The sequence below is a fragment of the Balaenoptera ricei genome, chromosome 4 (genome assembly GCF_028023285.1).
Source record: "Balaenoptera ricei isolate mBalRic1 chromosome 4, mBalRic1.hap2, whole genome shotgun sequence".
Lineage (NCBI taxonomy): Eukaryota > Metazoa > Chordata > Mammalia > Artiodactyla > Balaenopteridae > Balaenoptera > Balaenoptera ricei.
In genome coordinates this window covers 101,406,596-101,432,797 of record NC_082642.1, presented here as the reverse complement: position 1 = coordinate 101,432,797, position 26,202 = coordinate 101,406,596, and the positions used below count along the sequence as shown (strand labels likewise).

Genomic DNA, 26,202 nt, shown 5'->3' with positions numbered 1-26,202 from the left:
ACAGATTAGTGAGCCCACGCAGTTGAAAACCCAACCCTAAGAGCAGAACTTTTAGGTCCACTCCCTACTTCTTTAACATTCTTTTTTTTCAAAATTAATTTATTTACTTATTTATTTGGCTGCACTGAGTCTTAGTTGTGGCACGCGGGATCTAGTTCCCTGACCAGGGATGGAACCTGGGCCCCCTGCACTGGGAGCACAGAGTCTTAGCCACTGGGCCACCAGGGAAGTTCCTTCTTTAACATTCTGAATAACAGTAAAGTGCAATGTTTTCTAACCCTCATTTAGGAAATTAAGCCCTTCAAAGAGTAAGATTAACAGAACCTTTCCAACTTCCCTGTGTTGGTTGTCAATAAAGCCCGACATTTTCTCCAAACATGACATAGCCAGGTCCACTGATTCCCACCTCCTGGTATTAATATCCTTGTGTATTCCCCCCCCACACTACCAGGCTAGGACAATGGCTGGTCTGTGTGACCAATGCAATAATGCAGAATAGGTATGTCACTCTGAAGGTAGGTCATACAAGAGTATGGCTTCTGCTTACTCTCTTGGATCACTCGCTCTGGGGCAAGTCAGCTGCCAGCTGTCACTCAGGCAGCCCTGTAGACCCACCCACATAGTGAGGAACTGAATCCCTCCAACAACCAAGTGAGTCAGTCATCTCAGAAGTGGCTTCTCCAGCCCTGGCTTACAGTCCTGTAACCTGATGAGACCTTAAGCCAGAACCATGCAACTAAGCTGCCCTTGGATTCCTGACTCAGAAACTGTGGGTGATGATGCATGTTCATTGTTTTAAGCTGTTAAATTTGGGGATAATATGATTAAGACACATCGGGCAAAGATCACCCATTGTTTCTTGAATGGAATAAGCAAAATTCTAACACTTTTGACTAAGATATTGAGTTAATTTTGTTAAAGACAAAATTCTAAATTCATGTTTGTTTGGTACTCAGAAAAAACTTAAAAAGCAATTCCCAACTCAACTAAACTCCTTCCTCACTCTTAACAAAAAGAAAAAAATCTGAATATATGTTATCTCTAGTCAATGCACACTGCTAATTAGATCACAGCCGAAAGTGTCCGGTGCTTTTAACAATTGCATTCAAAATATAGTAGCAGTTAAGACAGCTCTTCAGATCTTATTTTTTCTCTCATTGGGACTGAACTGCAGATGCCAGGCAGTGTTTCTAGCAAGTTCCAAAGGTCTGAATTAGGAGGCCTTGATTACACTTGGCCTATTTTAATTAGTTTTAAGTTAGGTCTTAAAGAAAAGTGAAAGTACATAAACCAGTATGGGCAACAGTAAACAATGACTACATATAGCTGCTGACCTCAGAATTCAACACAATGCATTTACATTTCTTTGACATTTACCAGACATCACAGATTACTACCAGAACATCACGTAAGTTTATTTCAGATGTAACAGCAATGTTAAAATCAACAAGTTTAAATCTTAACTGCACCAAGTAAACTCAGCTATTTAAGTATTTTTAAAGTTATTCCCTCCAAAAAACTGAGGGAGCTTTTCTTTTCCACCCCATATGTCATGGTTTCCCAATAGTTCTATTTTTGGAGGACTTTCAATTGATGAGTAAGCCGCTTTGGGGATATTTCAGAACTTCTTTCCCCAAATGAAAACTAATCTGGACAATAGATTTCTCTGCAGATTCTTTTCTTTAGAACCTAATGCAATTACCATACAATATAATGTTTATCTATTTGTCCTACAGAAAAAAACTATCTGCCCTGAAAAATATGATGGATATATCCTGTGATCTTCCAGTTAACAGAATTGTTTTACCTCAATGATAATTTTTATCAAAATAACCAACTGAACATGGGACATTATTTCAGTCTTTACTGACTCATAGGCACATGAACTAGTGCCCAGCTTCTACCTCTTCTACATCCTCCTCCTCCATAAGTGGATGGAATTATTTCATGTAAGTTTGATGTAGGACAATTCACCCTTTACAAACACTTAGAATTTAGGTTAAAGTCAGTGACTAGTGTGGAAAAAGAAACACTAAAATGATAGGGAGCCTACACACTCAATTCAAAATTTAATATTTTTTCCTCCATAAATAATATGTACTTAATTGTCATGAGGCAGCTATTCGGTTTTCATTAACCACATTCAGGGATACATTCATAGGACTGATTAGATAGTCCAGGTGAAATGGTTATAGAAATAGAGGCAGTGTCATCTCACAAAACTCATTTATATATCAAAATCTATTTTGATATGCGAAGTTTACAAAAAGGCTGAATCTTCAAACTAATTATGCCTTCTGTAACTCAAGCACTCTTCTCTTGGCAAGAGCAAGCTGAAGCTTATCCATGAAGGTAAAGGTGCTTAATGCTAAACTTTTCTTCTAAGCTTAGATTTGGACTGCTTAAGAAACTGATACCCAAGAAACCAGCATGGTCTTTCTACATTTTTACTATCTTAAGATTATAACCCTATAAACTCATTTATCAACTATCTTCCTTTTCTATATTATTCTTGGCACTCAACTAAGACTGCTGAAGTTTATTGTACCTTGTATTTTTACATTCTCAAGTAAGAACTTAAGATTATAAAATGTGCATAAACATTGTGTAAAATAATTTTGTCATTCAACATATTTGAAGAGATGAAACTTTTATGCCAGAATTTACATAAGAGGATAAATATTACGAATCAATCTTCCTTTTAAAGTCGAATAACAGAAAATTCAAGCTCTGTGCATTATTTTAAAGTCTAATGAAAACATTTCTTGGGCCACCAGTATTGGCAATGTAGAAAATTTTAAATATTGGAGATGGGATTATGGAGGAAAACATGAAAATTTCAGATGTCTTCTATCTTACAAAAAGTTATCGACCCGTCAAAGCCACTCCCTATGTGCCAGGAAACGATCTGGCATAAACCAGTCCTGTCAGTAGAGGAGGTCACAGTGACATTTGCGTTATTAACACTTCTAGACTTCTACTTTTTCCAAGAATAGAAGCAATATGTTTAATAATTCTCCCACCCCCAAATCCTTAAACTCAATATCACAGGCACAGAATGTAAGCAAATCTGGGATGTTCTCCAACAGATAAGCAATTAGCACAGCTATGTTATTCTCAAAAATACTGTCTAGATATTCCTTCCTCTAAAATCAAATGCTCAGTGGCCACACTTCTAACAGTCTGCATTAGCTGACATTAAATGCATTTGTTGTGCCACAAGTCCATCTAAGCTTCCTTTTAGGTATTTTTTAATATGTCCAAGAGACAACACCTGCTTCAGGTTTATTTAGGGGCATTGACCTATAAGGACATCAACTCCATTTTTAAGGTTTGACTAACTATTGTGGATTTACTAAAGAAAAAGGACAGGAGAAAAAAAAGCAAATCACAACAAACCTCTTTAGGTCAGTTAAAGGCCATTATCTCTAGCTGGGATATTAAAAAAAATTAATCTCACCAGCCCACACTCCAAAAGTTAATGCCACTTCTAACAATCAACAGCAGGAAAAATAAACCTGCTAACAACCAGCCCATTCATTAGCAAAAAGCAGTTTAACTCAAATGCTGAGACCAAAGTATAATACTACCTACTCAGACTGTCCCACCCACCGTCAGCCACCAGCGAGGAAGGAAGAAATAACTGCTTAACAGAACAAAATAAGCTTAGTATTTCTTACAAGGATAACAATGGTCCAACTCCTGAGATAATACTCAGAAGGACAAAAGGTGGAGTGAAGGCAATGTACAGGGATTAGTATCCCACAGAATCTTGAAAACCCCAAAGTACCACGAACACACTAAACTTGTCTATGAGTGAGAGAACAAGATATTGCTGCTGCTGCTTCTCGTCCTCTGAAATATACAATATTTTGTAGGCTCTGCCCTTCAATGTGAAAGCAGGACATTAAAAAAAAATGAAATTGACACTCAAGTTTTTGGGACCATATATCTTAACTGTGAAACTAAACAGATCTATACCTTCTCCTTCCTACAATCAAACCACCTCACAAAAATAAGAAAACTAAAACAATCCAAACATGATTAATAAGTCCTTAAAAGTTTAAAACTTTTAGAGGAAAGGGAAGGAAGTTTTGAAAGGAGGAAACACAAGAACAAGGAAGGGGGAAAGGTTTAAAAGAAAGGGGGGGGGAATCAATGGGCCTCTCTTTTATTTGGCGACAAGCAAGTGCAAGAAAGTTCATCTGTAATTTGTTCAGTTGTCTGTCTTTTGCACATCTGCATTCTGGCCAGAAGGGACTTTGAGGTTTTTCTGCAGCACATGAGCATCAGCGGGCTCTATTCTCTTATAGTAGTTCTTCTTTGTCTCAATAATCTCAAAGCCAAACTTTCTGTAGAAGTCAATTGCAGACTCATTGCTGATCTGGACATGCCTGAGATACAAGAGGGTATCGGAAAAAAAAAATTAAGATTCCATCAGCTTTTATGTGTCCTCCACAGATAGCTACTGGTTGGAGCTGGAATACTGCAGACATTTGTTAGACTCTCTTTACAATTACTAGCTATCAACAAAGATTAGGTATTCATTACAGAGAAACTTTGATGACAAATTTATACTTCTAACCTAACTCTTAATCTAACATTTGGAAGACAGCTAGCTGAGATCAGCAGATGCAGGAACAGCGTTTATTCTTAAAATCAACAAAGGTTAAAGTATCATAACATTTTTTACTGCAAGAGGAGAAAAGGTTCCTGTAACTAAAAGTGCGTAAATAACTATAGGGATGATTCAGAGACCACAGTAACACACTAAAAAACAAACAAACAAAACCTAGGGTCTCAAATGCCTGAATATATCTTTCTCATTGATAAAAAACATGTTAGATTTTGAAAATAATTTGTGCTTTCTCAATTACTCCTCAAAACAGCATTATATAATTTAATCTCTCCCAATGCCAAAGTGAAAATGAGAATAATCTCAATATCTGTATTATAAAGAATCCACATAGGGAACTATATTCAATCTCCTGGGATAAACCATAATGGAAAAGAATATTAAAAAAGAACGTATATATGTGTATAAGTCACTTTGCTGTACAGCAGAGATTGGCACAGCATTGTAAATCAACTATACTTCAATGAAAAAAAAAAGAAAAAAAGAATCCATAGTTGCCATCTTAGCCTTACTCTTAAGATTCAAGTATAAATCAGCTAGGTACACTCTGATTTTGATGATTAAATTCTACTACTAATGAGCGTGTCACTGAGAGCCTTGAACAAAACTCAGAGTGTAAACAGATGGCATGATAAAAGTAGTATTAATGGTATTAATTTCTTAAATTCTGAAGATTTGAGCTTTAATCTTGGTTTCACATATGTGACTTTGGAGCTCCCACCCCAATGTAATAAAGCAAAACAAGAATGTTTTATCGCAGGTTCCTTATCTATTATTAAAACAAACTTCCTAACTACCACTTCCATGGTATTTCCAAAAGACAATAAGTGACCAGATTTTAAATTTTCTAGTAAAGATTTCTATTGCCAATTTATTAAATTCTTTAGATAAGATCATTAAATATGACTTTACTTACAGATAGATGTTGTCAAAAGTGCCATCTTTTTCACAGATGTTTAAGACATGATTTAACATTTTAGTTCCTATTAACAAGACAAACAACAAATAAGTAATCTCATAAAAATCAATCTTTAAACTAAACATCTTACTGAGTCCTAATAGAATTTGAGGTAAACACCAGACATCCTGATTTTCCACCATTTTTTTCTCTCTACACTACCTGCTGTGTTTAAAACTGCTAGCAGACAAGCAATCTTTATATACAGCCCTTCCAGGAAGAAGGAAAACAGAAAAAGCACAAGGGTAGTATTAGTAACAAATCTATTTATATATAGGGCTTTCAATCGAATTATGTTCAATTGACATATAAAACAGTTCTTTTCCACCTTACTTTATATAATTCAGTAACCCTTTCCCAGTATTCCTAGAAGAAATATTGCCTTAGTGGGGTCAGGAACAGTACCAATGTATTTATGCTTCTTTAAAGAAAAAAACAAAACCAAAAACCAAAAATAATTTTACCTATTCCTAGCCTTCGGTATGGTGCCAGACATCCTAGTGTCATGATGTAAAGTCTCTTCTGATTCTGTGAATGATCCACCCTACAGCATACTGCACCTACTGCAATATCATTGAAATAGGCTGCCAAGGAAAATATAAAGATACAAAGTTTAGCAGACAGAATAACACATTTTACTGAATCTTTCCCTCCCCTTATATAACGACTAAATTGTTATTAGCATTAATTAAATTTTATCAGCTACTCTGAGTATCAATAGCCTCAAAAATATCCTATACCTTAAGAATTTAAGACCCCTCTTAAATATGTGAAAACACAGACACAGCCTAAATAAGAAAAGATATTTAGCATTTCCGTTTGAAATTCAAGTATTTTATTTTATCTTGATTTTTCTCAGAACCTGGATCACCCCCATTTCCTCACTTGTAAGACAAGGAGATTAAATCAGTTAACTCTTTTTTTGCCCTGATATTAAAAACTAGAGGTCAAGAACATGAATAAACAAATGAAGGGAAGAAGAAAAACCGTATCATACCAAGTTTTGCTAGCTCGCCAACCTCCAGCACATCCTTATAGAACTTGTCATTGTAGCTGACTGGGAAGATCACCTGGTTTAATCTCTTCAACTGCTTAATATTGTGTGGTGTCACATCTCCCAGCTCGATCCGGCTACTGGAACAAACCAAAATGTACTCAATAAAATATAATTAGCTTCATTTGTTAAGATGGACATATTAAAAGGGTACCAAGTCTTTTTTACATGACTGATAAATCCAACCCTTTCACAGTAACCTTACACTCCTATGAAGATCACCATTTATAAGCAGATTTTGCCAGTCATTCCATCCAGGTTCCAACTCCTAGCTTTCATACAATTGTATACATTTAGAGACAAATACAGTAAACAACAATTACTAAGAAGGCCAGAATAATAATCTACATACAAATGCTGAAATTTTCAGAAAAATTTAAAGACATCTATTACTGATCAAAAAGACTGATGATACCTAATTGGCAAAGGGGTGGTAAGTAAGATATTTATACTCTGCTGGCAGGGATGTAAATAGATACAACATCTCTGGAAGACAATCTACAACTATGTACTAAAAAGCCTAAAAAGTACACCTCCTTTGTCAAAGTATCCCCACTCTAAGAATTTATTCTAAGAAAATAATCAAAATATGCAAGGATCACGTGTATTCTAGCCACTGGACACAGGAACCACATACACCAGAGTCACAGAGGGTGGCGACCAAATCCAGATTCCTGGACGCCCCACCCCCACCCCCTTCAGAAGCAGAGTCTCTGGAAATGGAACATGGGAATCTACATTTCAGAAACAAAACAAAACCAACCAACCAAACAAAACAAACCCCAGCTTGAAAACTACTTATCAAGAACACAACAGTAGCACTGCTAAGTAACCATACTTAACCAAAACAATCGGTTCCATGGAAAAAGGGATAACCACTAAAAAGTGTCAGACTCATAGTAATAAAGTTGATTTGCCTATAGAGCTGTCAACAAATTTTTAAGCGCTCAAATCAATCTCACCACCACATGCTAAAGGTTGATCAAAAGTGACAAGACAAACCTGAATAGCAACTACACAATTTTTCTTCCTATTACCACCAGCACTAACATTTGTAGAGTTGCTTATATACACTATTTGCCTTCTTAAAAACCTTAACACACCTGAAACTAACACAACATTGTTAATCAACTATACTCCAATATAAAATAAAAAGTTTTAAAAAAATTAAAAAAAATCTTAACAGTGGGTCATAAAAACATTTAAAGAAAACAATGTCATCCGCCTGCCAATGCAGGGGACACGGGTTCAATCCCTGGTCCGGGAAGATCCCACCGTGCACCACAACTATTGAGCCTGCGCTCTAGAGCCCGCGAGCCACAACTACTGAGCCCACGCACCACAGCTACTGAAGCCCGCGTGCCTAGAACCTGTGCTCCGCAACAAGAGAAGCCACCACAATGAGAAGTACACACATTGCAACGAATAGAAGTCCCCACTAGCCGCAACTAGAGAAAACCTGAGCGCAGCAACGAAGACCCAATGCAGCCAAAATATAAATAAATTTAAAAAATAGTATCTTATAAAAAAAAATTGTCAAATCAAACTAAAAATGAGTTCAAAAATAAACAAAACAATCTGATGCCAACCAAGCAGCTAGAAAATGACGTATGTCCTACCACTAGGTGCTAGTTCCACATCACAACTGCATTAGTCAATAGCAGGAAAATGCAAACAATGCACCCTAATTAACCATTTACATCACATGCACAGAGGTTTTGAAAACTCTCTGTTAGAGAAATGACTAAACAAGAAAGCTAATTATCACACTTTTATAATGGTTAAAAAAAAAAAGGAAAAGAAAAAAATCTGAGTGTCCACCATTAGGGGACTGGTTAATTAAATAAAGCATGATACATTTACATTAGAAAGACATTGATATATTCTTTCCTGGGGATATATATATATGTATCTCCAACTTTTGTTAACATACAGAAAAATGTTTAAAAGCACATTCAAACAATGTGTGGTTTGTGGATAATTTTTATAACAATGTTCTCTGAAATGTTAATAAGATAATCAGAAACCAACAGAATGTATTACAGTTCTTAAAAAACAAAAAAACCTGATTACATACCAGTATACTCATTTGGAACTTTAGCCTTCCTGCCTCAATTATTTCATTTGTATGCTACTGTTTTTTATTATTCACTATTGTGACCGACCACCCTTGTATATCTTGCATGTCTTTTATCTTTGGCTGCATTGGGTCTTCGTTCCTGCGCGTGGGCTTTCTCTAGTTGCCACGAGTGGGGGCTACTCTTTGTTGCAGTGCACAGGCTTCACAGTGCGCGGGCTTCTCATTGCGGTGGCTTCTCTTGTTGCGGTGCACGGGCTCTAGGGGCGTGGGTTTCTGTAGTGGTGGCACATGTGCTCAGTAGTTGCGGCGCATGGACTTAGTTGCTCATGTGGGATCTTCCTGGACCAGGGATTGAACCTGTGTCCCCTGCATCGGCAGGCGGATTCTTAACCACTGCGCCACCAGGGAAGTACTGAGTCATGTCTTCTTTACTAGATTACATCTCATTCACAGAAAAACTTCCCTTTTCATTAAAGCACATCCTGGCTTTCTCTTCTTTAAGGCTGAGGTAAATGACATTTCACCTTAAAATACAGGGATCACATCTTACCTGCACAGTCTATTCTTTTTTTTTAAAAAAGGATTCCTCCCACTTAATTAATACATCCATCACCTACCTTTTTTTTTTTTTGGTGAGAACACTTAAGTTCTACTCTCTTAGCAAATTTAAATTATACGATACGGTGTTATCAACTATGTTATACTTTGGATTCTCCGAACTTATTCACCTTACAGCTGAAAGTTTGTACCCTTTAACCAACCTTTCCCTATCTTCCCCACCTGGAAACCACTTTTCTACTCTCTAAGAGCTTGACTTTTTTTTTTTTTTTTTAAGATTCCACATACAAGTAATATATGCAGTATTTGTCTTTCTCTATCTGGCTTATTTCACTTAACCTAATGCTACTCTTTAGTATTGTACCACAGATTGGGTGCAGTAATTTATTTTAAATATAAGATAGTTTATTATATTGATTATATTTAGAACACACCATTTAAAAATTAATCCAGGGGAATTCCCTAGCGGTCCAGTGGTTAGGACTCCTCGCTTCCACTGCAGGGGGCACAGGACCGATCCCTGGTTGGGGAACTAAGATCCCACATGCCACACGGAAAAAAAAAAAAAATTACTCCACTGCACTCAAAAGCCAGTCTCTGTATTTTAATAGTGATTGAAAAATTACATCATGAAATCTAATAGTAAACAACAATAAAGGAAAACTTCAGAATCTAGGAAGTTAAGTTTCTAGATAATAAGTGAAAGAACTTGAGTTTTTAAGAGTTTAAGAATAATTTCTAGGTAATTACCATGCTTCAAGTATATGTATAAGTTTTAAAAGGATAATAACTAGGTATTTCATGACTTCATACAGAAGGAAAAAGTGGTCATGGTGCAGTATGGTAGACTGAAACTAATAAAAGGTAACTACTAAAAAAATTTCCATTAGGGTGGGCAGATCAAGACTAAATACAAAATACAATATTGAATCATTAAGGAATAAGCAGCTTAATCTTTCCATGCCTAATTTAAAAAAACATGTCTTGATTTAAAAAAAAAAACAAAAAAACAAACCCAACACCATAGAAATGAGTTAGACATATACAGTCTTCCAATATTCTTCCATGCACATATATACTGACAAGTTTTAAAACAGAATTGGAATACTGTGAGTATTGTTTGGTAGCTGTTTAAATTTAAGAAAGAAATTAATCAAGTTTGATTTTTTTAAATTGAAGTACAGTTGATTTACAATATTGTGCCAATCTCTGCTGTACAGCAAAGTGACTCAGTTTTATACATATATACATTCTTTGTTTAATATTCTTTTCCATTATGGTTTATCCCAGGAGACTGGATATAGTTCCCTGTGCTATACAGTAGGACATTGCTGTTTATAATCAATTTTTATTATTACCAGACTGTCAGCATATGCTAGAAACAGAATTTTAAAATGTCTATTAAATATAACTTTGTCAGCAAAATTGACCTTCAGATACAGTTTAACTTTCCTGAACATGATATGTCTGATTGAAACGGAACACTTCTGTAATCCTGATCACTTAGCTCCAAATTATTCTAAGATGTGGATATTCTAAATATATCAGAGTAATATCACCAACTTGTAAATATAATTCAGTAAAGAACGTGTAGTACCAAAGGCATAAACACAGAGAGTTATGTAGAAATGTCAAGTAAATTAGAACATCATTTGACTGTAAACAACCAAAAAGCTTTTAGAAGTTAAAAGAACTTGATTAGAAAATTAAATAATAGAGATTTTAAGAATTCCATCATGAATCTAAAATTTTCTATAGTCCTTATGAACATAATAGTTGCCTATTCAAAGCATAAATCAGTTCTATTTCAATAAATATTTCAACACCTATGTGCTAACACCTGGAATGCAAAGGACTTTACATTCATGTATTCCCCAAACCACAGGCAGTTTGCTGTGGTAAAACAAAGTATGCTTTGTGTAAATGTGGAAGCCGGGGTTGGAGAGGAGCGCCTTGCACATCAAGATGGTACTTCATTGTCTTCTCTACATTCTCTCGGTGACCTCAATCTATATATAGTCTTATGGATTTAATGCTGCCAACTCCCAAATTTCTGTCTCTAGCCTAGAAATCACTCCTAAATGCCAAAGCATCTCTAGTAGACAGCTCAAATTAAACATATCCAAAACTAGCTATCTGATCTTCCCCGCAAAATCTGCTTCACCTGTAGCTTTCCCTATCTCAGTTGGTGGCCTTTCCATTCTTGGCTGCAAGTTTACTCTCTCACCTTTAGGTCTGTTCAAATGATATGTCAGGAAGACTTACTCTGACACACCCTTTTTTTCCCTTATAATATTCTTGATAGGTTTTGTTATCAATAAGGTTTGTTGGCCTCAAAGAAAGTTTGGAAGTGTTTCTTCTTGCTCTTCAGTTCTGTCAATGCTTGCTTCTGTATTTTCAAGTTATGTTATTAACAGCATAAATATTTGGGACTGTTATGAGTTGATGAATCGATCCTTTTATCATTTTGAAATGTCCCTCTTTGCTGTAATATTTCTTGCCTTAAAGTCTACTTTATCAGTACAGACACACTGTTTTCTTCTAATCAGTGTTGCATGGTGTATCTTCTACCACCCTTTACTTTGAACTTCTGTGGCCTTATATTTAAAGTGTCTTTTTATAAACAGCAAATGCATAAGAGTCTTGTTCCTTTAATTTGGTAATCAGAGTATTTAGTCTGTTCAGATTTAATATAATTATTGTTGTAGTGTATTCAAGTCCACCAGCTTGCAATTTTCTGATTTGTATCAACTATTAGTTGCTCCTTTATTTTCCAGCCGTTTTTGCGGGTCAATTTACTTTCTTTGGAAAAAAAAATATTTCTTTCTTAGCTAAAACAAAACAAAAAAAACTTTTAAAAGTTCACATAAACTTTTTTTTTAATTCCTTTTTTTTTTGGCTGCATGGCTTGTGGGATCTTAGTTCCCCACCCAGGGATCGAACCCAGGCCCACAGCAGTGAAAGCACCGAGTCCTAACCACTGGACCACCAAGGAATTCCCTATATAAAATTAACTTCAGGCATATAGTTCTGAGTTTTGACAAATACGTATAGTCACCTAACTACCACAATTATCAAGAAACACAATGGTTCTATCACCCCAAAAGTCTCCCACATGACCCTTTGCAGTTCAGCTCTACCACCACTCCCAGGCAACCATTAATGTTTTGTTTCCCATAGTTTTGCCTTTTCAAGAATACCACATAAATGGAATCACACAATACATTCCCATTTGCTTGGCTTCTTTCATTCAGCACAATGCCTTTGAGATTTACCACACTACTGTATCAACTTCATTCCTTGCTATTGCTGAGTAGTACTCCATTGTATGGATGTACCATGGTTTATACTTTTGTTGAAGGGCATTTGGGTGTTTCCAGTTTTTGGAGATTATGAATAAAGCTGCCACAAACAATTTCTGTACAGGTTCTTGTGTGAACATAAGTTTTTCTTTCCCTTGAATAAACACGTAGGAGAGGGGATACTGGATCATTAGTTAAGTGTACGAGAGTTTCAGGTGTTCTGCATCCAAACCAGTGTTTGGCACTATCAACTTTTAAAATTTATGCCATTCTAATAGGTGTGTACTGACATTTCACTGTGGTTCTAATTTGCATATCCCTAAATAATGGTGAACATCTTTTCATGTACTTCTTTGCTACCCATATTATCTTAGTTGGTAAAGGTGCTGTTGAAATCTTTTGCTCTTAAAAAAATCCTGGGTTCGAATTATTGAGATTTAAGTTACTATGAATACATGCCCTTTGCGAGTTATGTATGTTGCAGAGGATTTCTCCCAGTCTGTGGCTTTTTTCATTTTCTTAACAGTGGTTTTCACACAGCAGAAGTTATACATTTTGATGAATTTCTTTGTGGATCATGCTTTTCAGGGTACTATCTAACAAATCTTTGCCTAACCCAAGGCCACTAACATTTAGATGTTTGTTTTCTTCTAGAAGTTTTATTACATTTAGGTGTATGAGTCTCATCCCCTTACATCCCACTCATTTATTTTTCTCTTAAACAGCCTTCTTGAGGTATAATTTACATACTATAAAATTCACCTATTTTAAGTGTACAATTCAATGGTTTTAAACTATTTATAGGGTTCTGAAATCATCATCTCAATTCAGCTTTAGAGTACTCACATCACACCCCCAAAATCCCTTGTGCACAGCTAAGATAAATCCCCTTACGTACTCCAAGCCAGCCACTAAATCTACCTTCTTTCTAAAGACTTGCCATTTCTGAACATTTCATACAATAAATGTGATCTTTTGGACTAGACTTCCTTCACACAGCATAATGTTTTTGAGGTTCATCCATATTGCAATTTGTGTCAGTAGCTGAACAGTACTCCATTGTATGAATATATCACATTTTGTTTATCCATTTACCACTTGATGGGCATTTTAACTGTATTTACTTCCTGGCTATTATAAACAATGCTGCTATGATTACTGCATACAAGTATGCGTGCAGACATAGGCTTTAGTTTTTTTCTGGTAGATACCTAGAAGTGGGGCTGCTGGGTCGTATGGCAAATATGTTTCACTTTTTTTTTTTTAATTGGAGTATAATTGCTTTACAATGTTGTGTTAGCTTCTACTGTACAATGAAGTAAATCAGCTATATGTATACCTATATCCCCTCCCTCTTGGACCTCCCTCCCACCCCACCCATCTAGGTCGTCAGAGAGCACCAAGCTGAGCTTCCTATGCTTTATAGCATGTTCCCGCTAGCTATCTATTTTATGCATGGTAGTGTATATATGTCCATCCTTACCTCCCAATTCATCCCACCCACCTCTCCCCTGCCCCGTGTCCACATGTCCGTTCTCTACGTCTACATCTCTATTCCTGCCCTGCAAATAGGTTCATCTGCACCATTTTTCTAGATTCCACATATATGCGTTAATATATAATATTTTTCTTTTTCTGGCTCACTTCACTCTGTATGACAGACTCTAGGTCCATCCACATCTCTACAAATGACTCAATTTCATTCCTTTTTATGGCTGAGTAATATTCCTTTGTATATATGTACCACATCTTCTTTTCCATTCATCTGTCGTTGGACATTTGTTTCCATGTCCTGGCTATTGTAAATAGTGCTGCAATGAACACTGGGGTACATGTTTTACTTTTTAAAGAAACTACCTGTGGTAGGCAGAATAATGGCCCCCAGAGACTGTCCATGTTCTAATCTCAGGAACCTTTAATATGTTATTTTACATGAAAAATGGGCTTTGCAGATGTAAGACCTTGAGATGGGAAAATTAACCAGGATTATCTGGGTGGGCCCCCTGTAATCACACAGGTCCTTAGGAGTCAGAGAAGATGTGATAAAAGCAGAGACAAGAAAGACTTAAAGATGCTCTGCTGCTGGCTTTGAAGATGAAGGCTCATGAACCAAGGAATGCAAGTGGTCTTAGAAGCTGAAAAGGCAAGGAAACATACTATCATCTTGAGCCTCTAGAAGAAACACAGTCCTGTTGTATCAGTTTCCCAGAACTGCCTTAACAAATTACCACAAACTCAGTGGCTTAAAACAACAGAAATGTATTCTCTCGAAGTATTGGAGGCTGGAAGTCCAAAATCAGAATGTCGGCAGGGCCATGCCCTCTAGGCTCTGGAGCAGAATCCTTCCTTGCCTTTGCCAGCTTCTGGTGGCCTCAAGTGTTTCTTGGCTTGTGGCAGCATAACTCTAATGTCTGCCTCTATCTTCACATGGTCTTCTGTGTGTATGTATGCTCTCTTCTTCTTATAAGGACATTAGTCATTTAGGGCCCACCCCAATTGAGCATGACCTCATCTTAATTACATCTGCAAAGACCCTATTTCTAAATAAGGTCACATGCTAAAATTTCAGGTAAACAGGAGTCACTGTACATACCAACATCTTGATTTTAACAGAGTGAAACCCCTTTCAGACTTTGTATCTCAGGAACAAAGATGATACATTTGTGTTGTTTAAGCCACTAAATTTGTAGTAATTTGTTACAGTAGTAAGGGAAAACTAATATGTTTCTAAACTGTTTCCCTAAGTGGCCAGACCATTTACATTCCCATTAGCTATGTTTTAGGGTTCCAGTTTCTCCAGATCCTCACCAATGCTTTTTACTGCCTTTCTGTTTATAGCTATTCTAGTGGTGTGAAGTGATAATCTCATTTCAGAAGTAAAAGAGTAGGAGCCCATAAAAGTGTCTGAGAAACAATGTTCAAGAGAGTAGGGATAAATCTGGAGAAGCAGTGTCGTAAAATCCAAGATTGGGTTCCAAACTTGGCTATACACCAGAATCATTTTGCGGTTAAAAATTCAAATTCCTACATCCTACTCTGGGATCTTTACTTCTGTAATAAAGCTTGTTCTTTTAACCATACAAAATTAAACACCCACTTTAATCAAGAAACTTCCTACTGCATGTGTGTAAATTTCTAAATCCAACGAGTCTGGTAAGGGAAATAGAGACTAAAGACAGACATAGAGAAGTGGAATAGACCACTGCAAAAAAATAAACTATATGATCAGAGTGGGTTTCCATAAAATATTAATCATTTCCCCATAAAATGTTAATCATTTCCCTTATGCAAGCAGTACAGTTATGTTACACTATAGCTTTAATGTTTGTGACATAACTGGTATCGAGGAGCTATGACTCAAACTCAAATCAGCCTAACTCTGAAAGCTGGATTTTTTAAATCACTACACTGACTGCTTACTTCAGGTAAGATTTCAATATAATTTAACAATATAGACTATTTTTAATTTATCGGTTCAAGATCTCTGTTCTGTAGATAAGCCCCAAATTCCTGGCCTAAAAGTCAAATCAGCCATGTGGCCACATCTACTTGACTCAACAATTTTTTGTTTTTCCAAATTAACTTGGTTGCTAATATTTAAATCAGAAGATTTTACATAAAGCCTACGTTTCTTGTTTTACTCATTTACCTTATCTGCTTGGTCCCAGGTCCTGGGTTCCTGCTGGCACTAGAGTTCACAACCCTAACTAAAAAACTGAAGACAGTAGTTATTAAAGAAACTAAATTATTCTCTTAGCTCAAGTAAATTCACATGACATGTTATTTTTTCTTGTTTTTCAAATCCATAACAAACTCTAACGCATCTTCATACCAAAGTTTTGAGGTTAAGGATCTAAGGGGGGGGACAGACTCATACAGCACAAGCACCCACAGAAATGTGAACCAAGTACTTAGATCTGGAAAACACAGCTACTTGCCTCCTACTTTTAGAGAGTAGCACCACAAGATTAGCCTGTTACTCAGTCAAATCTCAGATAACCTTTGCACTTAGAATATGGTAGTAGGAAACCTTTACCCTTGGCTTAAAAAACAAATGGTATGATAAAATGGGAAAAGTATTTAGTACAGCAACATCAGATAATAAGCACTCAAATGTTTCTAGCTTTTAAGGGTAATGTCAATTATGGCCATAATTACAAAAACAAAATTTAGTGGCAATATTCTGAAAGGCCACAAGATGGAGATACGATTACACAAAAGTGGGTCTTTCTTGTGCAAAGTCTGACTGCTAAAGTTACATAGCAAAAAGAGGAAATGATGTATAGAGAAAGCTTAAATCCTTTATACTTTCTTTTTTAATATAAATGTATTTATCTATTTATTTATGGCTGTGTTGGGTCTTTGTTGCTGTCCACGGGCTTTATCTAGTTGCGGCGAGCGGTGGCTACCCCTCATTGAGGTGCGCGGGCTTCTCACTGTCGTGGCTTCTCTTGTTGCAGAGCACCGGCTCTAGGCGCGCAGGCTTCAGTAGTTGTGGCTCATGGGCTCTAGAGCGCAGGCTCAGTAGTTGTGGCGCACGGGCTTAGTTGCTCTGCAGCATGTGGGATCTTCCCGGACCAGGGCTTGAACCTGTGTCCCCTGCATTGGCAGGTAGATTCTTAACCACTGCACCACCAGGGAAGCCCCAAAGCCTTTATACTTTAGATGGGTATTTAAGTGCACCCTGGCACAAAATTTTAACTGTCTGGTCACTTCTTATGAAGAGTGTTTGATCTGGAAGGGACCTTAGAACCACTGGCTCTCTTCCCCTTCATTTTGCAGATGATGGAACTGAAGCCCAGAGACAGATGTGCCTGTAGTTATACAGTCAATTATCAATAAAGCCAGAATCAGGCCTATGTCTACGAATTCCATTATAGTGCAAGATCAGCCACACCATATGACTTCCCTCAAAGGAGTCATCTTTACTTCTCAAGGTTAAGAGAGAGAGAAATACCCAACATTTATCCAAGGTGTACTGATAAAGGACTTTTGCATAAAATTTAAGTCTTTTAGCAAGGATCAAAGTATGCCCATGGTCCTTTGATTAAAAATTTCAAGGGGCTTAGACTTAATTTTTTCTTAGCTAGCAGTAATCTGGTTCTCAACTCTTGCCTTCAAGTAAATTACATGAAAGAGTGATTCCTCTAAAGTATAAATTCCTTCAACCTAAAAGTAAGCCCACTCAGCATTTATCAAAGCACAGCTTAAATACTAACTGCTCATGAGGCCTTAACCTGTCATCCTGCTGAGATTTCCACCTCATTTGAACTATATTACAGTTGTACTCTTCCAAGGCACAGAATTTCTGCACTGCTATAAGCGTCTGTTTTCGAACCTTACCTCTTCTACTGAACTACAAGACTTAGGGCAGAACCTCAACTATTTCAAGGACTGCTAAGTTACTTTTAGTAAATCTAAGAATCTCTAGGACCTTAGTAAAACCGATGAGCTCTCTTTCATTTCATCTAGATTTTAGAGCAGTTTCTCAATCTTGGTACTACTGATATTTAGGGCTTGATAATTTTGTTGTGAGGGGTTTCCCGGAGCACTGTGGGATGTTTAGCAGCATTGCTAGCCTTACCCACTAGATGTCAGTAACCATCCCACCCCACTGTGACAACTAAAAATGTCTCCAGACATTGTCAGATGTCCGGAGTGGGGTGGGAGGTGTACCGCTGGTTGAAAGTCACTGTTCTAGAGGTTTAGCAGGTATCAAAAAAGCAGTGGTGGGTGAATCAGTCCTCCAAGCTGTGTGACTGCAAGTATCAAGTGTGTAAAAATCTCAGTAATTATTTGTTTGGGTACTAGAAATGCTAAACACACACACAGGGACACAATATACTCAAGGTTATAACCTAAAAAAGAATAAAATTATCCTTTGAAAAATTTTTCCATCGTTATCTATATGTTCAATTAGGAGAGCCCCTTCCCAGCTATGGCTCTTCCCCTACTACTACCTAAACACTGATGTTTTTACTTACAAATCTCTGAATTCAAGCACATATTTCCAACGGCTTACTGGCTATCTCTACAGGAATCACAAATTCAACACATCAAAAACTGAACTCATCGTTCTCCATAGGAAATCTGTTCTCTACCTTTAAGAACAGCTCCATCATTCATCCAATACAGACACTGAGCTTTAGATGTACTCTAACATCCCATTTTAATCCCTGGTACTTCTGCCTCCCAACTAACTTTATAACCTGTTCCTATACCCTTTCTCTTAGCAGCATGGTTCAGGCCATCATTTCAACCCCTCATTTCAACACATATTTTAATAGCCTAATAAAGGGGAATAAGACTAGAGCCAAGGAGACAAAGCCATCACAATACAGTCAGAATAATCCTTCTAAAACACAAATCTGACCACTTTACTTCTCTGCGTAAAATCTTTCAAAAAAGTTGCACATAATCTACCAAATAAAATTCAATTACCCCTTCATCACCTAGCTGTGGCCACTGGCCTAGCCTTCTCCCCACCACCCCCCCATTGCTTTTTGGCCATATAAAACTACTCAAAAACCCCACCACCCAACAAGCTTTCTTCCCTTCTTGGCCCACCTCTATATGTTTTATACTATATTTACAGATACATTAGTAGAGTATGTATACTATCTTAGAGCTACCGGGAGGATTAAATGAGACTATTGCCTGGCACACTGCCTTAACAGTGCCTCCTCTGTAAAAGGTAATAGTGGCATGGGGAAGGGATGGGAGAGCAGGTCCCAAAAAGCAGACACAAGAGCAAAATGAAGAGAGCAGCTGAAAAGAGAACAATTCAAATATGATTCCAAAGTTTTGTTTCTTGGTATCATAGAAAGCTAGAGCTGACAGAGACCAGGAATGGCAAACATGCAACACACATGCCATTAATAATCAATGACATCACTTGTTTTCCCCACAGTCTGAGAACTCATCAAAGCTATCAACAGACTAAATATAATACTGATAAGATACTATCAACAGATTAGAACTGGCACAAGAACTCAAACCTTCGGCCTTTCCTATTCAGGTTCAAGCTGTTCTCTTTAAAGACAAAGAAATGAGGGAATTCCCTGGTGGTCCAGTGGTTAGGATTCAAGTGATTTCACTGCCGGGGCCTGGGTTCAATCCCTGGTTGGGGAACTAAAGATCCCACAACCTGCAAAAGAGACAAAGAAATGAGGGCCCAGAAGCCAAGAAACTTATTAGTCAGTGTCCCTACTACTGCTATTATTGGTGGCACACTGAACTATAAAATGTGGTTGCTTTTAGTTCAAATGCCTTTTGCATTGTAGTAAATCTCCTTTTTGAAGATAAATTATGCTACATATAACAAACTCTACATTCTGGGGGGTGGGGGGCATCCAAATATTTCCTTAAATATATCTTAGTTTTCTGGAAGGAGAAATAAGAAATGTTTAAAATGCATACAAATGGCCAGTAAAAGTGGGAAATGTCCAACTCCACCAAGTAATCAACAAGAAAGGAAGAAAGAAAGAAAGGCCATTTATCACCTAATCAGCAAAGTAAAATTAGAATTAAGGGTATATGGGTATATGTCCTCAAAACCAACTTGTCAAGAAACTATTAGTTATTTCTATCATTTTAGGAATGCTCAACGTATGCCACTCATCGCAGACAAAGGTAATTTACACCACCCATCACTGAAATGGCAGCCACAATGTCTTCCTCCATTTCCTTTAAGTTTCTGCAAGTGCTCCTCCCTTTCTCCATCAGCCCTTGAAGAAGAGAAGGGCACTCTCATACACTGCTGGCAGTATAAATTGTTACTATTTTTCTGGAGGTCAGTTGGCAACAAATATCAGAGCTTTAAAAATGGCAGTACTTTCTGATCCAAAAAATTCTCCTCTAGTGAATTATCCAAAAGAAATAATTAAGGATGTGTGTCCAGTAGTTATACAAGCAAGCATTCTGCTCTACCGAAGACTGAGAGGAGAGGTCTGAACTTGGGAAACAAAGTTTTCCCTTAAGAACAGCTTTAGCAATGACAGAGGTAGAATACAGGCTGTACTAGCTCAGGCAAGGCAAATACATACTTCCAATTACCCCTTCATTTACCCAGAGGATATGACTGGATTATAATATCTTAATCGAAAACCAGGAGTGGTTACCACAGAGGTATAAACAGCCACACACTATGTGTTGTCCCACAGTTGAAACATTTACCATCCAGGAACTAGATCCTAAGGGAAGAGATCATGTTTTAGACAAATTTGTTTTTTTCAGGGTCTAGCACAGCACCGTCCAACAGAAATATAATTCGAGTCACTTATGTAATTTAAAAATTTCTAGGTCCAGGGGTCAAATCCCTGTTAAAAAAAACTTTTTTCCCCTAATATCTACACTAACAAGGCAAAAAGAAACAGCTGAAATCATTGCAACATGTAATCAAAATGAAATTTAATCATGACCTTTTAAAAAAATCTTTTTTTTCATACTAAGTCTTTAAATCCAGTGTACATTACACTTACGGCACATCTCAATTCAGATGGTAATTTTCCTTGGAAATGTTTTATCTGTACTTATATTTCATAAAATTTACAGTGGATTCACATATCCAAGTTGTTCGAAACATACATAAAAATTGTCCAACAACTGACATTTTAATTCAGCTCCTCAGTAACACAAGACACATTTCAACTGCTCCACAGCCAACCATAGCTAGTCACTACTGTATTGGACAAGACAGGACTAACGTTCTGCTAATACGTCAGGCATTGAATGAATGTAAACAGCAGGTGATGGAAGAGAACAGCTCAAGAGAAAGGAGTGTTCTGTGATAGCACAATTAAACAATTTTGTAGTTATTAAACTATAATCATACAATTCTCATTCTATGATGGGAAGGATGTTTCTATTGATTACTACTGGTATTCTAAAGGTTTCTGTAGGCTGCACTTTCAAAAAAAGAAAAAAGGACAGCCATTTAAATAATTGAGAAGGTGTATCTTTTTAGATGGCACAAAGCTGGAAGCCATAGCTAATACCTAGAAGCGAAAATCAGGAGTCAAAAGAATTTCTACAGACCAAAAGAGAGGATTTAGCAAAGTGAAATTTAATATAGATATTAGTTTGGTCTGGCAAAAGCACTGGCTTTGAAAGATAATGCTTTATGAGTGCCTTTTAAAGACCTTTTCCAACCCACAAATTCTTGATTATTGTGCATTTTGTTCAGAACTTTACCAACAGCTGTCCACAATTTGGGGAAGAAATCACAACTGATGGCAACACAGCATTACTCACCAATGCACACATCTGTACTGGTAGCAGATATACTTTTTAAATTATACAGTTTATTATATTTACAGATAGATGCAAACAGCTGATCTTATGATTTATGGTGTTGTTGTACCTGCTCATCTACATATTGAAATAGATATTGCAGTTTACTTTCCTTTTATTCTCCTTTATATTAGTTAGGATATTAATTTTTTTTAATTATGGTACAGACAGGTTATATTTTATATGAATTCATCTGAACAAAGCAAGGGAACATTACAAAGTATTTGTTAAAATCCAGTAACTTAATCAACATCCCACAAATCACTGGCTTCACAGAAGCAAGGAGTATGAATTGCAGTTTTACACAAGTTCCCGAATTCTATATACTTCTGCCTTACTGGCTTTTTTTGTTTTTGGGGTTTTTTTCCCCTGACAAAAACAGCAATAAAACCTTAAAAAAAAAAAACCTTTTATTGACGTATAAGATACACTTGGTAAAGAGCACAAATCTTGTTACAGCTCAATGATTTTATACATATGTATACACCTCTGCAACCAATACCCAAGGTAAAGATACGCAATGTCTCTAGCACCTCAGTAAAGTTATTTGTGCCCTTTCCCAGTCCATAAACTGTCAGAGGTAACAATTATTTTCTGAGTTCCTCAACATAGATTCATTTCCACTTGCAGAATCCTATATTTTAACACTTCAATTAGGAAACTACACTGTTCTATATACTATATTATTGCTGTCATCTTTACTTTGTTCACATGTATTCACATCTAGTTAAAGACATCTTTATTAGAATTCACACCTCTTTGCTACAATTGAAGGGCAAATGGATTCAGTTTTACTTTCTATTATATCGACTAATTACACTGCCATCTCATTTCAGTCATGGCCGTGTACAGCACACCTTCTTGCTTGAATATCACCCTCCCTAAAGGGGAACAGATAAAAATAATCAGCTTACCATCCACAAATTCAACCTATAATGTCCCTGGTTCATAAAAACAAGCAACCTCAGTACAAGGGATGTAACATCTCATAATATACTTCAAATTTCTAAACCATGCATATAAATGCATGCAGTAATTAACAACTGGACGTTTATCTACTATGGAGGAAAGGCAAATACATGCCAATACCATGGAATGTCCTACTAATAAAAAACTAAGTAAAAGTAAGAAGAAAAACCCAGGTAAAATAGTTAAGTCTTAAAAGTTTCAAAACGATAGACAATATAGGCAACGATGTAAAATATTGGAACAGTAGACTGATTCAGAGTGAGGAGTTCTGCATGTTTTCAATTTTAGATATTTGTATTCAACTTACAGTCCAATTAGCTCAATATACAATAAAACGCTTAGCAAATAATATTTCGTACAAAAACCACATAATCAGGACCACTGTTTCATTTTCACAGGCCTTCATAAACCAAGAGTCAGGACTGTAACACTGACTACATTGTACACGGTGATACAAATCTTTGAACTCAAGAACCTTAAAATCTTTTAAATAATATCCACTGTCTTCATTTGTTCAGTGCCTTAAGGGCAAGACTAACAAATGAAAAAAATTTTACAGTCCCATCTTACCTGGGAGTTAGTTCACCTTAGAAGTTAAAGGGAGTATTCCTCTGAAATCATCTTACAAGTTTACCATTAAGAACATGATCTTAAGCTCCCAATAGTAAGAGGTGACAGGAACTAGACTTAAGGACTCTACATTTTAGGCATAGTTGCTGGCTTAAGGTACAGATTCAATAACTATAAATTTCCTCTAAATTTGACCAGTTACTCATTTCTGGAGATTGGCCTCCATCAGTTTGTTATACATAAAATAACCATTTTAAATAAAAAGATAATTGCCTCATGAGTATGTTAACTGAAGGCAGATTATTTCTGTTGCCAAGTTAGTATCAGGAAGAGCATTACATCCTAGGCAGACTGAGCTAGACCAAAAGATTTTGGACCTAAACATCCAGAATAATTCCCTGGAGGCACTCGTTTATAAATCCATGCACAATCTCAACACCAAGAACTCTTCAGCCTCATTTTTATTACTTTAACAAAGACAAATAAGTATTGAGTGCCAATGAGAACACAAAAACAAGTAAGAGACAGCATCCATACTCAAGGAAAAAAAGAGATAAATCTCGCCAAGTTACACTGGATCATATACAAAACAGCCAAACTTCCTAGATCATGATTCAAGTGCAGCACATACTTCAAATACCCCTCAATTAGTATCCTGATTACAACTCTTTAGAACTTGATGTGAACTAATGCAGGTACTGTGAAATTTTCTTCATGATTTCTAAACTTGATACAAAACACGCAATTCGACATTACAGTGCATTCTCAATATTTACAGCAAAATCAGAGTAAGGAATCACACTACAGACCTTCAAATTAAACTTTCTTGGACCTCTTCTGCGACCTCAAACACATATACACACCGAAGTAATATACAGACCCTTGTTTTAGGCAGTATGAGATTACTTCGAACACTGACTTCTACTTCATCTTCAAAAGGGCTGCTAAACAGTCTGAAAGGCTTCGCTAACTCAAAACACAGTTACAATTCTTTAACTGACCTGCTGTCGTAGAAAACACTCAGCACCTCAGAAAACTTTTAACACTGATTAAGATGCCATTTCGTTCTCTAAGGAGGGTAAAGGCAAGCTTCAAAACGGCTCACTCCGTCAATATGTTAAAACACCGTGTTAGGTAATTAATACTTTTAACAGTATGCAATTTAATAGTAAGATGACATCTAATCCAAATGGAAATAGTCGAATCAAAATAATCCCTAACTTTGTCCAAGAGGGAACCCGTGAAAGAATATTCACTTCGCCAAACCCCTGAAGAAAGCTTCCTAGGAACCCAGGACCCCCTCGCGGCACAAGGGCAACAGTAAACGGCTGGAGCAATAGCTCCACCTACTGATCAGCAATACTTCCTTAAACATTTTGGCACCCCAAGTCTTCAGTGCTCACGCTCTCCCCCCCTCCTCCACTCGCTCTGACCCAACCCAAATCCAGTTGAGTCACTAGCTCTTAATACTCCTTTCCATGCTCTTTATTCCAATTCCTGCTCCCTCCAGAAGGTTCTGCATCGCTTCCAAGTGTGAATAAGCCCGAAAGGTGTCGAAGACCACAGTTCTCAGTGTCGAGCCGGGATCTGAAGAGGACAACCAGACCGCTTCACTTGGAGTGGCGGGCCGGGGGTGGCTCCGCCGTCCGCTCCCGGGCAGGAGGCCCCAGGCGCCTCACGACAGCTTTTCCCCGCCGCCCCACTCAGCAGCTGGTGTGCACTAAACCCGCACTCGTCCTCCGGGCCCAAACCCTAGGTTCCCCGGGTCTCGCCCGCCAACAGCCGGAGCCGAGCCTCCGCCCCCTCCATGAGCAGAGAAGCCCAGAAACCTCCCTCCGCCGGGTCTTTGCCCGGAGTCTCTCCCTTCCTTCGCAGCCCCTCTCCCCCGCCGGTCGGGCCCTGCCCGACTGCCCTTCCTCACCCTTTCATCTTCCCCGCCTGCTGAGGCCGTTGTTACCACAGATATCAACGCCGTTGTCGTCGCCGCCCTGAGCTCTCCGCGCCCTCAGCTCGGGCCACTCCACCCCGCAAGCCGGCCTCCTCGCTTAGGGCAGGGAGCTGAGCGGGTGACGGAGGCCGCGAGAGTCGAGCACGGCCCTGCGTCTCCAGAGGGGGCGGGGGTGCCTCCCGCCGCCGCGCTGGTGCCGCCGCTTCTCCACACGTGCACACGGGGCACTCTCCTCCCGCCCGCCGCCACCGCAGCCGCCAGCCAGACCCGCCGCCGCGCTGTGACCTTTCACCCCGCCCCCTCTGCGCGCCGGCGCGTCGGCAGACCGGCGCGCAGCCGCACTGCAGGCCTCCGAGTACCCTTCCCCCTCCACTTGAGGACCTCCATCTTTCTACTGGGCTCTGCCTTCCGGCGTCATCTTCCTCCTCCCATCCCTTACGACGCAACTTGTGGGGCTTGCCGGGTAGGCCTTGGCGGTAAAAGCCAGATTTTTCCACCCCTCCCTCACCTCTCCCACTCAACAAGATCAGTCTTCCCCGACCCTGGTCTTCCCAGCTGGTAGTCTCCAGTATGACCTTCAAACGCTGTTTCCTAATAAGATTTTATAAAGGTGGTTCCTCTAAATGTAAAGAAGTCTGTGGGAGACTTATGTAAATTAGTGCTTTTAAGACAAATAGGTGTAATTAACAATTGGCCGGATAACTTGGCTTCAGTCCAGCTCGTTTCGGTTTTGATATCACGTGAGGGGCCCAAACCCGTAAGCCTGGGATTTTGCCGGCGGGCCCCAGGGGGGCGGAACTCCATCGCCATTTCCGGCCCCTAGACCACGGCGTGAA

General features: G+C 38.1%; 1 protein-coding gene across 2 annotated transcripts; it reads right to left on the bottom strand.

Moving 5' to 3' along the window:
- Nucleotides 1-1,209: 1,209 nt before the first annotated feature.
- NAA50 (N-alpha-acetyltransferase 50, NatE catalytic subunit) lies at nt 1,210-25,654 on the bottom strand. 2 transcript variants are annotated; one of them, XM_059921113.1, is made up of 5 exons: nt 25,340-25,654; nt 6,592-6,728; nt 6,059-6,178; nt 5,553-5,619; nt 1,210-4,394 (listed from the first exon to the last, which is right to left on the bottom strand). In XM_059921113.1, exons 1-5 carry the CDS (start codon nt 25,345-25,347, stop codon nt 4,217-4,219), a joined length of 510 nt encoding a protein of 169 aa, XP_059777096.1. In that variant the 5' UTR covers nt 25,348-25,654; the 3' UTR covers nt 1,210-4,216. The 2 variants fall into 2 exon arrangements, with proteins under 2 accessions (XP_059777096.1, XP_059777097.1); XM_059921114.1 differs by having other exon boundaries at nt 6,592-6,725.
- Between the last annotated feature and the right edge of the window lie 548 nt (nt 25,655-26,202).

What these genes read in the sequence shown, in the direction of transcription:
- NAA50 (XM_059921113.1), bottom strand. An exon ending in TGGCGAGCTAGCAAAACTTG is followed by an intron (nt 6,179 to 6,591) that starts GTATGATACGGT and finishes TTTCCTTGGCAG; the next exon opens with CCTATTTCAATGATATTGCA. An exon ending in ACTTTTGACAACATCTATCT is followed by an intron (nt 4,395 to 5,552) that starts GTAAGTAAAGTC and finishes CTTGTATCTCAG; the next exon opens with GCATGTCCAGATCAGCAATG.